At 36.4% G+C, this 13,146-nt stretch overlaps 1 protein-coding gene across 1 annotated transcript; it reads right to left on the bottom strand.

The window, feature by feature from the left end:
• Window positions 1-6,429: 6,429 nt before the first annotated feature.
• LOC138339418 (uncharacterized) lies at window positions 6,430-8,960 on the bottom strand. Its single transcript, XM_069291015.1, has 5 exons — window positions 8,800-8,960; window positions 8,230-8,414; window positions 8,017-8,130; window positions 7,646-7,854; window positions 6,430-7,038 (listed from the first exon to the last, which is right to left on the bottom strand). The coding sequence occupies exons 1-5, from the start codon at window positions 8,958-8,960 to the stop codon at window positions 6,430-6,432; spliced, it is 1,278 nt and encodes a 425-aa protein (XP_069147116.1).
• Between the last annotated feature and the right edge of the window lie 4,186 nt (window positions 8,961-13,146).

Below are 13,146 nucleotides of genomic sequence, written 5' to 3'. Positions count from 1 at the left end.
TAAAATTATTCGGTTCAAATTTTTAATTGGAAATGATAATTAAATAAATTTTGAATATTTTTTTTAGATCTTTACACATGTCCCGTTGTTAGTCCAAAGGGTATACATGCTTCAAAAACTAGACGATAGTGGCATCAAAGTTCTAAATGTATAACAAAGGGTATTTAGATATTATTTATGATAGTTAGGGGATATATTTGTCCCTTTTCTATTTTTTTTATCCACAAATAATATTTTTCTTGTTTTCATTCGATATCCAGATGTAATATTTTATTAGTATTACAAACAGAATTGTATATATTTTTCTGCCACATAGGCTAATCATATATTAATGTTATATATTATTAAAAATATTCAACTTATTTAATTAACATGTATAATTATTTTTGTTAGGATGTGAATTTATATATAATTATATATTCAGTATATTAAAAATGTATAAATCAAACAGTATATATATATATATATAGAACATAGTAACAAAGTATTTACATTATTTAAATAGGATATTAAAACGTACTTGAAATGTGTTAGTAGTATTTTATTTTTATAACTAATAAACATAAAAAACAACAAAATGAAAAAATAATCGTCCCAATTAATTATTGAGGGAATATCTTTTTCCTACTTTTTACTAAAAAGTGGGAGGGCTTATACTATTTATTTACTTATTATATATATATAAAGGAGTACATGCACATCTAATTAAGCCCTGCATAACTATTACTTGCATAGTTAAGCTCATCATATCTAATGCATGCACAATTGAACCATTCATAACTATGACTGCATCACTGAACTTTGAAAACATAAAACCTGCATTAATCTTAACAGTAACTAAAGGGCCCCTAAGATTATTTCAGGTGTGTTCAAAATGGTGGTTTAGGTATATCATACGGCCATGCGCATTAAAGTAATACATATCTCTCATTTAATGAACATGCTCAATAAATATAAGAAGAGATGATTAACTAAATATCTTTGATGGAAAGAGGATAAAAACGAATGATGGTGAGTTTTAACATTTGAGGTCTGATGGATGTGGTTGTTCTAGATTCCAAAAATGATTATATAATAAAGGTTCCTCTAATGCTCTGGTTCCAAAGTTCAACAAAGATAGGATGTCTAACCTGAAGCCCCAATAAGGAAATGGTGGGGGATCTTCTGTGTCTACTTGTACTAGGTGTGGAATAAGGAATTACGGTAAATTCTTAGCCGATACGGATGTAATTTTTTTTGATGTGGTTAATGATGTCAAAAGATAGGTGAATGTCCATTAGTTACGGCTAAATAAAGAGATGGTAGGCAAGTTCCACCTGGTGGTTTGGGTTCCTGTTCTCCAAAGAATAACAATTTTGGCGCTTCAAACATGACATAAGTAAGAGGGTTATCTTGATGTAGTTAATGATATGTTGTAATTCTTTCCTCTTGAATTTATGCTTTACTGGCTTCTGGTGCTACTTTATGCTTTTTGACACCATATGTGTCTATGAGATTTGAAGTTTGTGTGGATATGTTGTTAGACCCTTTTCCTATCTCTACTCTTATCAATGAATCCACTATTACTGAGTTAGTTAATGGAAATTGTCATGTATCCTTTTCCCATAGACTTACTTTCGTTCACCTTATAGACCTTGATATTTTCGATTTCGATGTTATTCTTGGTATAGAGTTGATAAAATATTGTTAGTCTTATTTTGATTGTTAAACTCGAGTGGTTAGTTTCAATTTTCAATGAATCCCATGTAATAGTAGAAAGTGGGAATTTCAAGGACTAAGAGTCATATTGGTTCTTATCTTCAAGCTAGAAAAATAATTTCTAAGGGTTGCATATATCATCTTGTAGAGGTTAGGCATACAGATGCTAAAAACACTATTATTGAATGAGTCCCAAATGTAAATGATTTTAGGTGAGTGTTCCAAAAGATATTCTAACCCATGTTCCTCCTAATGGGGAAATAAACTTTGGCTTTAAACTTCTCCTAAATATGCTACCTATTTTTATTGCTCCTTTCTATATGGTTTTGGCAGAATTTAAAGATTTAATGCAAAAACTGGAAGATTTGTAAGATAAAGGTTTCATCCTATCCAGTATCTCTCCATAGGGATTTGAAATTTTGTTTTTTTCACGATAAAGATGGTTCCCTTCATATATGTATTGACTACCGGCAATTGAACAAGGTTACCATAAAGAAAAAGTATCATCTTGCATGTGTAAATAATTTTTTGTATCAACTCCAATGAGAGAGTTACTTATAAAAGTTCAACCTCTGATTGGGTAATCACCAATAGGGGCTAAACTGTCATGACTTGAATCTAGACCCCAGACGAGACCGGCGTCGTTACACTCTCATAGGTCGCAGACAAGCCTACATGCGTTATTGATACCTCACATAGATTAATTTTAGGGAAAATTTGAAACTTTTTTTATCTTTAACACAGTTGCTAAATATTCGAAACATTTCATAATCGTTCTTCATCATCCATCTAACATTTCTGATATAAGCAGCTGAAAGAAATAGTTCATTAAGTATTAGTTGTATAATGGCCAAAACGTTACCAATACAGAGTCTTAACCAAAATAAGAAAGAAACGCTAGTGGAACATGCTCCACTATATGAACTCTAAAACTACATTAGAATGTAATACAATAGCATCCTTGAATGCATGAGGACCTACCAAACTCCGTATGAATGCTGACATCCGCATAGATGCAACAATGAATCTATAGCTTTATCGCCCACTTGTGCCTGCACCTAAAATAGTATAGACGTATAGGATTAGTACACACTTGTACTAAGTATGGGTATATGCAAGAACACCAAGGACATGCATGAGAAAGAACAGAACTTTCGTAACGACATTAATTTTGAAGTCAAGTCAATAGACTTGCCAAATTGAGATCATTAAAGTCATTGAACTGTCCAAATCGAGTAAGAAAGGTCATTCCAGAGAGCAACATGCAACATTATAAATATCGTATTGCACACAACACAACACATATTCATATAGCACATATCATAACACATAAAATATAACACATAACTTCTTTCATATCATTCATTCATTGCCATGAGAGTTGGCATTAAGACTTCCAAAAAATGAGGGCTCAACACATGGGTACTCAAGTAGAGAGTCCTAATTATCAAACACATAGTATGTTTCATTCATTCATACATACTTCATTTCATTTTATTTATAGGCCAGTGTGAACACCAGCTATACCGAGGGTATAGTTTAAGATTTTCATCTCGTTTGTTGGGCAATGATCAGGAATAACCTATTGTCATTACCTGGGTTTAGCTCACCACTTCATTATCCAATCCTAAAACTCTTGGTATCATTCATATTATTATGTGATTCATTTGGGCCTTACCTCATTCATTAATTGGGAACTTTAAATTTAATCAACAGAGATCATGTGATCATCATGAAATATAATGTCTCCCCGACACACAAACGAGGTGGTATCACCGGCCAAATTGAACCAAAAACATGCTAGCGTACATTGGAATTTAACCCCGCAATTTTCCTACATTGGCAATATAGTTTCAAAGACTATGAGATGTATGGAAACCATACCCGGCAAGCCAGACAGTCTCATCTCATAAGAGTTATGTGATCCTTCGCCCTTTCCAAAAGAAGGCATCACCGCTCATAGCTAGCCTATCGGTGCTTAGTATAAAGTTCAATTATATTTAATTCATACATCATCGAAGCGGGCTTCTAGTATGAGGACATCATAGCTCATTATATCATTTCTTACTCATTAAAAGTATTAAGTGTGTGAAGCTCAATACATTCATTAGAGTGTTCATAGAGACTGGTGTCTTCATTATCTTACACTCTTATTGGTGAGTACGTATTGGTAACATTTACTTAGGCTCATTTCAGATTCTCTCATCACGTACATTAGCCTCATATCATTTTGTCACCACATTCTTCGTTATTAGCACCTTTGATTTTCATTGTTAATCGCCTCTTATTACGTGAATGATCATTTCATCATTTCATAGTTCATCTCATTAGATGCTAATACACTTGGCCACTTAGTGTATCTTATACTCATACTTATCCTCCTAGGGTTCATCATTTAATTACATACATCTTAGGTTCACTTATTTTTGAACGTATGTTAGACTTATGTGTCTATGCATACAGTCCATGGGGCTCCATATATAGTTCCCTAAGTGATTCTTAGTTTCCTATGATTATGTATTACAAGACTTATGTATTTTGTATATGCCAAGATCTTGACTTTTTCTTTAAGTAGATGGCATAATTCATGGATATTTTACTCACGTATGACTTATGTATCAATACTCATGTTTAAGCAAGGGAACCCAAATCTTGAATCAGTTGTGTATCATTTATATTTTTCATTGATTTTATCTTTAATATTCATAACATTAGAACTCTAAATTAAATCTCAACATTCACATTAATGGATTAATTTTCTATTTAATTTTACTCTTAGTTAACCGAAGGGTTGGGGGTTCGAACCCTCAAAGTCCCTTTTTAATTTTTGTTAGTCTCTTGTTGCCCATTCTTGCATAAACGAAGAGGTTGTGGGTTCAAACCCCCACAACCTCTTTGATTTTCCTTTAATTCTCACTGGGATTGGATGGTTGTGGGTTTGAACCCCCACAACCTCCTTATCTTTTCATTAAATTTCGCTGATGCTTGGGAGGTTTTGGTTTGGAATCCCACGCCCCCATTTATTTGATTAATTTCTTTTCTCTTCATTCACCTGCAGTTCGAGATTTCGAATCCCCTTAGCACCATTTCCCTTTCCTTATTTCGGTAAATCAGTAGCTAGTATCGAATCCCCTTTTGCGGCATTTACCTTTCTTTTTTGCAAAAAACAGTATCTAGGATCGAATCCACTTTGCCCCATTTCCCTTTTCTTTTTTTATCGTGAAAGCACTAACTAGGATCGAATCCCCTCACCTCATTCATATTTTTTTCTTTCTTTTTCAGCTTCTTTAACATGTGAGCTCTTGGGTTCAATGCCCATTAACCTCTCTTATTTTTTTTTACTTCAAAAACCCAGAATTTGACATTCTTGAAGAGTACACAAATGTAGAAAATTTTAGTTATTCTTCAACTCATTTTTAGACACATTTTTCAGAATTTTAGTTGGCTAAAAGATGGTCATTTTAAGCCACTATATTTCATTGCAATGAACATCACATGGTATACACAATTCACACATAAAATACACAAGAATTTCATGTATTATACGACTCCTAAAAATGGCTAAGGCACTGCCAACGTGCTCACACACACCAACCTTTTTTATCACACTCTGAATATCGTTTTCGTAATTTTGATCACATCAACATGTTCCCATATAATATAAACAGATCATTCATTCCTAAATCTAGCAGCACAACATACCCATCCCACGAATTCGCCTTGGAGCTAGGGATAAGGACATACAAAAAAAAAAGGAAACAACCTTAGTTTTGGAATGAATGTTTTGAATCGTAAGGGATCTCTTGGGAAAGGGAACAAGATAAAAGAAACCCATACCTTTTGATGTTGTTCAAGTGTGCAGCTTCTGCCCACAAACTCCTCCAAACAATTCCCAAATTCTCCCCCATGTACATGTCACTCGATGAACAACCTCCCTTTGCCTTGACGTCTTTTATTACCTTGCTTTTCTTAAAACTTTTCGAGTATTTTTCAAGTGTGAAGAAAAATTTTTATTAAACAATTCTTGAGATTTCTTGTTAGTTAGAGCGTGAGAGAATGAGAGTTTAGATATGTGGACGAGAGTTGAGAAACGTGAGGGAGAGAGTTATTAGTATTAGGAGACTAAATTAAAGACTTAGTCAAAATAGGATTTAATTAAATTAAAACAAAATCTGATTTATTTTAATTAATACGTGAATGACCATTTTACCCCTAATGAATAGATTTTAATTGATTATTAAATCATCAATTCATTGCTCCTAGTGGGGCTTGAACCCGAATAGCACCCCATTTGTGAAATAAGTCACTCCTGGTCGCCCTATTCGAATTTCTTTGTTAATTAAATATATTTATTAATTTATTAATTCAATAGGGTAATTACAATATTACCCTTGTCATGGAAAAGAACATTTTACCCTGGACCCTCAAAAGTTAAAATTTCCTCTTTTTTGTTCGCTAAAGACTCCTTCGATTAAATCTTCATTTTCGCGAGCCTTAATTTTTTGGTTCCAACCTTTTCAAGATCAATTAAATACCCAAGTTAGTTGACTTTGTCGTGTTAAAGGTTCTGAAGTCTGTTTCTGCGCATATCAATCTGTGTGAACCTTGGTTTAATCTCAAGCATTCTTGACACCCTACTTATTGATCCTATTTATTTTTAGGGTTGTTAATTATCCCCCCCTTAGAAACATTCGTACCCAAATGCACTACCACTTCACATCGTTATGCCACTCACATCATAATAAAATCACTATGCACAGTTAACCAATAGCAACAAAATACGGAGAGATAAGGAAACATATGCTTAAGAATAGGCAGTATAACCTCAAGAGCTGAAAAGATCAAGGTAGCTAATCTAATGTCGGCCACAGTCTCCCACGTAGAATCTTCAACAAGGTGATATCTCCACAATTCCTTCACTATGGAAATCACCTTGTTTCTCAGCCACCTGACCTGTCTGTCTAAGATCTCAACAGCTACCTCCTCATAAGACAAGTCTTCACCATCCCCTAAACCTTCACCTGGTAGGATTGATGATGGATCACCTAGGCACTTCTTAATAATAAAGACATGAAAGAAAGGATGAACAGAAGCTAGATCTGCAGGAAATGCTAACTCATAGGCCACCTCACCCACACGTTGTTGGATATCATATGGCCCAACATAACTCAAACTCAACTTCCATTTTCTAACAAATCTCATCACCCCTTTCATAGGTGATATATTTAAGTAAACCATGTCAGCAACATAAATCTTTGAGGGCCATTTTCTTGTATCAGCATATGACTTTTGCCGACTGTAAATAGTATCCAACCTGTCCCTAATTACTCTGAACCTTCTCTAAGGACTCATAAATGATCTCTAGATCCAAAAATAGATGATCTCCAACCTAGAACCACCCAGCTAGTGATCTACACCTCCTAGCAAATAGTTCCTCAAACGGTGCAATCCCAATGCTTGAGTGATAACTATTATTATACAAGAAATCTATCAAAGGTAGATGGTCATTCCAATTACCTCTAAAGTCAATCACACACGCTCTCTACATGTCCTCAAATATCTTAATAGTGTGCTCTACCTGCCTATTTGCCTGAGGATGAAAAGTAGTGCTAAACATCACCTGCATGCCGAAACTCTTCTTGAAAGATCTCCAGAAATATGAAGTAAACTGAGCTCCTTTATTTCAAATAATAGACAAGGTAATACCATGCCGTCTCACAATCTCATCAATGTAGAGTCTCGCATAATCCTCGGCTATGTAAGTAGACTTCACAAGGACATAGTGGACAAACTTAGTCAATTTTTCCACAATAACCCATATGGCGTCATGCTACCTCCTATTCCTCGAAAGACCAACCACAAATTCTATATTAAAGTCCTCCCACTTCTAAGTCGTAACCTCAATAATCTTGGTAAGACCTCCAGGATTAAGATGTTATGCCTTAACCTTCTCATAATTAGGACACTTGGCTACGTATTCTGCAATGTCCTTCTTTATACTATCCCACCAATAAATCTGATTAAGATCATGACACATCTTGGTGGAACCTGGATTTATGGAATATCTGGACGCATGGATCTCTGCAATAATGCTGGTCCGCAAATCATCCACATCTGGTACACAAAGCCTATCCTTATACCTACGTTTTCCATCACCTCCCAAAGGGAATGACTAATTCATCTTAATCTGTACTGAATCTTTGAGCTCCATTACACAGGATCTACATGTTGACCTTGCTTGACTTCAACTACCAAGGATGATTTTGGAACTAGGATTAACTTAAACATCCCCAGTAGTAGAGTAAACTAAACGCACACCTAGTTTGCCCAGTCTATGTACATCTTTCACCAGCTTGTTCTTCTCATCCGCAACGTGGGTTGTAATTCGTATGCTCATCTTACTCAAAGCATCAGCTACAACATTAGCCTTACCTAGATGGTAGTGAACATTCATATCATAATCCTTCAACAGCTCCAACCATTTCCGCTGGCGTAGATTCAACTCCCTCTATGTGAACACGTATTGGAGACTCTTATGGTCTATGAACACATCCACATGCACTCCATACAGATAGTGCCTCCACAGCTTCCATGCAAACACCACAACATCCGAATCAAGGTCATGAGTGGGATAATTCTTCTCATGAACCTTCAGTTGTCTGGAAGCATAGTCTATTACCTTACCAGCTTGCATAAGAACAAAACCCAATCTTACCCTAGATGCATCACAATAAACAGTGTAGTTTTTAACTATACTTATGAAGCATAAGCACAGGGTCTGAAGTAAGTCTGTCCTTTTGCTCTTGGAAACTCTTCTCACACGCTCCGTCCATTAAAACTTGGCTTTCTTCTTTGTCAAAGCTTTCAGTGGGGCAGCAATGGAAGAAAATCGCTCCACAAACCTGTGGTACTAACAAGCCAATCCCAAAAAGCTACGGATGTCAGTGGAGTTAGGGGATTTGTCCAGTTCTTAACAACTTCGGTCTTCCTTGGGTCCTCCTCTACACCTTGATCGGACATAACATGACCCAGGAAGGTAACTAATCTCAGCCATAATTCACATTTGCTGAATTTGGAATACAATTGATGCTGTCTAAATACCTGCAGGTTAGTGTCAAATGGTGTTCATGTTCTCCCTTGGTCTTAGAGTAGATGAGAATGTCATCATTGAATAGTATGACAAAAGAGTCAAGGTATTCACGGAAAACCCTGTTCATGAGATCCATAAAAGCAGCAGGTGCATTTGTGAGACCAAATGACATGACTAGAAACTCATAGTGACCATAGCGGGTATGAAAGTCTATCTTTGGGATATATCCTTCCTTAACCCTAAGTTGATGTTACCCTGAACGAAGATCTATCTTAAATAAGAAACTAGACCCTTAAAGTTGATCGAACAAATCATCTATATTGGGGAGTGGATACTTGACTTTGATAGTGACATTGTTTAGCTACCAATAATCAATAAACATTCTAAGGATCCCAAATTTCATCTTTACAAACAACACTAGAGAGCACCAAAGGGATATGCTCGACTAAATGAAACCTTTTTCAATGAGAGTTTTTAACTGCAACTTCAACTCTTTGAGTTCTACAAGAGTCATTTTATAAGGAGAAATTAAGATTGGTTTAGTATCGGGTTATAAGTTGATACCTAAGTCGATCTCTTGAAGGGGAGGGACTCCAGGCAAATCTTCGGGAAACACATCTAGGAACTCATTCACTACAGGCACTGAGTCTATGGAAGGAATGTCATGATCTAAATCATATACACTCACAAGATGACATAGTAACCCTTTGGACATCATTTTACTGGCCTTAAGATTTGAAATCCAAGGATTGGGATGGCTCACATTGTACCCTTCACAGACTATCTCTTCTTCATTAGCAAAGCAAAATTTCACCACTCTACTACGACATACAAAGCAAGCATAACAACCGTGAATCCAGTCCATGCAAAGAATAATATCAAATTCATGCATGGGTAACTCAATCAAGTTTGCACACATAAACTTACTGTTTAATCCTTGTATACCCTATGAGTTCTTACATTCTCTCCTAAAGGCGTACTAACCACTATAGAATCATGCAAAACTTCAAGTAATACTTCCAACTAAGGGCAAACATAGGAGTTACAAAGGAAAGCGTAGAACCTGGATCAAGTAAAGCATAAAAAGAAGTTGAGAATACTTGAAGCATACTTATAACTATATCAGGGACTTTTCCTACTCCTCCCTGTCCTTCAGGGCATAGAATCTTTTCCTCTTGGGTGGCTTGGCTATTGCTGCACCCTGTGGCTTAGGCCTAGGCTGAGCATTACGTCAAGCCTAACCTCTGTTCTATGGACATTCTCTTACCATTTGTCCACTCTTACCACAACCAAAGAAGGCATTTATGCCCTATTTGCACTCTATACTATGTGCTGGACACGCTTAGCAAAGTTATTCATAGGACGCTGCATCTCACCTCCATTTCCCTTCTTGGACTCAGGTGTTCTTACTTTAGGTGTAGAACCCCTATGGGGATTAGCTTTCGCAGAATTTTGTTGCCCCTTTTCGAACCTCGGCTGCTCACGGATGCCATAGTTGTTACTGTGGTCTCCATGGCTGGGACCTGCCTGATCTTGAGGCCTAGGCATCCTGACATCACAAATAACTCTCTTTCTCCAACTGTCCTCTTCTTGATGGAAATGAACCATCAACCTGGAAAGATCTATATTACAATGGAGCATCGAAGATCAACACTCCTCCTCCAGGTCTCCATTGATTCCTCTGAGGAACCTGGTCATCTCATCCCTGCTTTTAGAAACAAGGGAAGTAGCATACCTGGATGATTTCAAAAAAGCTCAGTCTTTTCCCAATTCTTGCTAAATACTAGGGAAAGTAACATACCTTGATATCTTAACAAGCTTCAGGGAATACTCCTTGACTGTTGTAGAGCCTTGTTTAAGGTTGATGAACTCTTTAATCTTGGCCTCCCTCATCTCTCTGGGAATAATCTCTCTAGAAATATTGTCTTGAACAACTTCCATGAGAGTGACCCTGCACCTACGACATGAATATCTTGCCAGATCTTGCACCAATTCTGTGAAACATCCTTGAGCTAATAGAATGCCAACTCATCTATCTAAATATTAGTGGTCCCCATATCTACCAGGATCTTATGCACCTCATCTACAAACTCTTTAGGATCCTCCAATGTCTTAGCCCCTGTGAATATAGTAGGATTCATCCTCGTGAAATATCAAAGACTGTTAACCATGCTGCGAACCGGTGAGTTCTCTCCCGTAATATTCTTCCGGTTTACTTGGGAAGTCATAGACCGAGCTAGCATCAGATAGCCTGTTCCATCTGGGCAACAGATGCCCTTACCTCAGCATCAGTGAACCCAACTATGTTAACTGGCCTGGCCCCTCATTCAGTAGGAGCATGGGGTGGATTCTGATTACCCGCAGCAGCTGCTCCTCCTCTCCTCCGACCATTCGCTCTCCTAGTGTTCATTCTCTTAAAAACAACAAGGGTTGATGTTAGACACACTCATTACATCACGAATTCAGCGGTAATAAAAGCACAATAAGATCAGAAGAAGCGAAATTTTCCTACGCATTATGCAGTCTCTAATCCAGGATAATGGTGCACTTTATTACCATGACTTAGAAAATACTCAATGTGATTGATGTGAACTTTTATTGCTCGGAAATAAACCTACCTCTCTAATACCAACTTTGTCACAATTGAAATCTAGACCCCAAGACGAGACCGGCGTCGTTAACCTCTCAGAGGTCGCAGACAAGCCTACATACGTTATTCATACCTCACCTAGATTAGTTTTATGGAAAAATTTGAAATTTTTTTAATCTTTAACATACTTGCTAAATATTCTTAATAATTCGTAATCGTTCATCATCAACCATCTAACATTAAAGATATAAGCAACTAAAAGAAATAGATCATTAAGTATTAGTTTTATAATGGCTAAAATGGTACCAATACAAAGTCTGAACCAGAACTTGAAAGAAACTCTAGTGGAACATGCTCCACTAGCTCAACTCTAAAACAATACTAGAATGTAAAATAGTAGAATCCTCAAAAGCATGAGGACCAACCAAACTCCGAATGAATGCTAACGTCCGGATAGCTGCAACAATGAACCTGTAGCTGTATCACCCACATGTGCTTGAACCCCTAAACTAGCATAGATGTATAGTGTTAGTACACACTTGTACTAAGAATGGGTATATGCAAGCACACACCAAGGACATGCATGAGAAAGAACAGCTCTTTCCTAACGACATGATTTTTGGAAGTCAAGTCAATAGACTTGTCAAATTGAGATTAGGAGAGTTCGTGTACTTTCCAAATTGAGTTGGGAACGTCTTACAATGAGAGAAACATGCATCATTATAAATATATTATTGCACACAACTCATACCATATTCATATAGCGCATATCATAGCATATAACATATAACACACAGCTTCTTTCATATAATTCATTCATATGTCATGTGACCTTGGAATCACGGAGTTGACATTAAGACTTCCTAAAATGAAGGCTCAACACATGGGACCTCAATTAGGGACTCTTAAATAGCAAGAGCCTGCTTCATTCATTCATACATACTTCATATCATTTCATTTATAGGCTAATGTGAACACCAATTATACCTAGGGTATAGTTTATGACTTTCATCGGGTTTGTTATGCAATGATCAGGAATAAACTAGTGTCATTACCTGGGTCTAGCTCCCCTCTTGATTATCTCATCCTAACACCTTTGATATCATTTATTTAATTATGTGCTTAATTTAATGTTGGCCTCATTCATTCATTGGGAACTTTAACTTTAACCGATATAGATCATGTGAGCATCACTAAATCCAGTGTCTCCCCCACACCGAAAAGAGTTCGTATTACCGGCCAAAGTGATCCAAAAACATTCTAGCGTACATGGAAATTTAACCCCGCCAGATCCCTATATTTTAAGTATAGGTTCAAAGACTATGAGATATATTAAGAACCATATCCATCAAGTCGGACAGTCTCATCTCATGAGAGTTACGTGAACCTTCACCCTTGCCAAAAAAAGGCATTACCGCTCAAAGCTAGCCTATCGATGCTCAGTATAAAGTTCCATTACGTTCAACTCATACTTCATGGAAATTGGCTTCTAGTATGAGGACAACATAGCTCATTAGATGATTTTTGATCTCATCATTAGTAATAAGTGTGTTAAGCTCAATAATTTCATTATATTGTTCATAGAGACTGGTGTCTTCATTAACTTACACTCTCATTTGTGAGTACGTATTGGTAGCATTTAAATAGGCTCATTTGTGATTGCTCTAATCAAATACATTATCCTCATATCATGGTGTCACAACATTCTTCATTATTAGCACCTTTTCTTTTCATAGTAACTCACTTCTTATTACGTGAATGTTTATTT

This window comes from Solanum lycopersicum, chromosome 11 (genome assembly GCF_036512215.1).
Source record: "Solanum lycopersicum chromosome 11, SLM_r2.1".
NCBI classification, from domain to species: Eukaryota; Viridiplantae; Streptophyta; class Magnoliopsida; order Solanales; family Solanaceae; genus Solanum; species Solanum lycopersicum.
The sequence above is the reverse complement of the archived record's forward strand: the minus strand, read 5'-3'. Positions and strand labels throughout refer to the sequence as shown.

What these genes read in the sequence shown, in the direction of transcription:
- LOC138339418 (XM_069291015.1), bottom strand. Translation starts at nt 8,960, where the DNA reads ATGTCATTTGGTCTCACAAATGCACCTGCTGCTTTTATGGATCTCATG. An exon ending in CATTTGACACTAACCTGCAG is followed by an intron (nt 8,415 to 8,799) that starts GTATTTAGACAG and finishes TGATGCATCTAG; the next exon opens with GGTAAGATTGGGTTTTGTTC. An exon ending in ACATAGACTGGGCAAACTAG is followed by an intron (nt 7,855 to 8,016) that starts GTGTGCGTTTAG and finishes TCCCTTTGGGAG; the next exon opens with GTGATGGAAAACGTAGGTAT.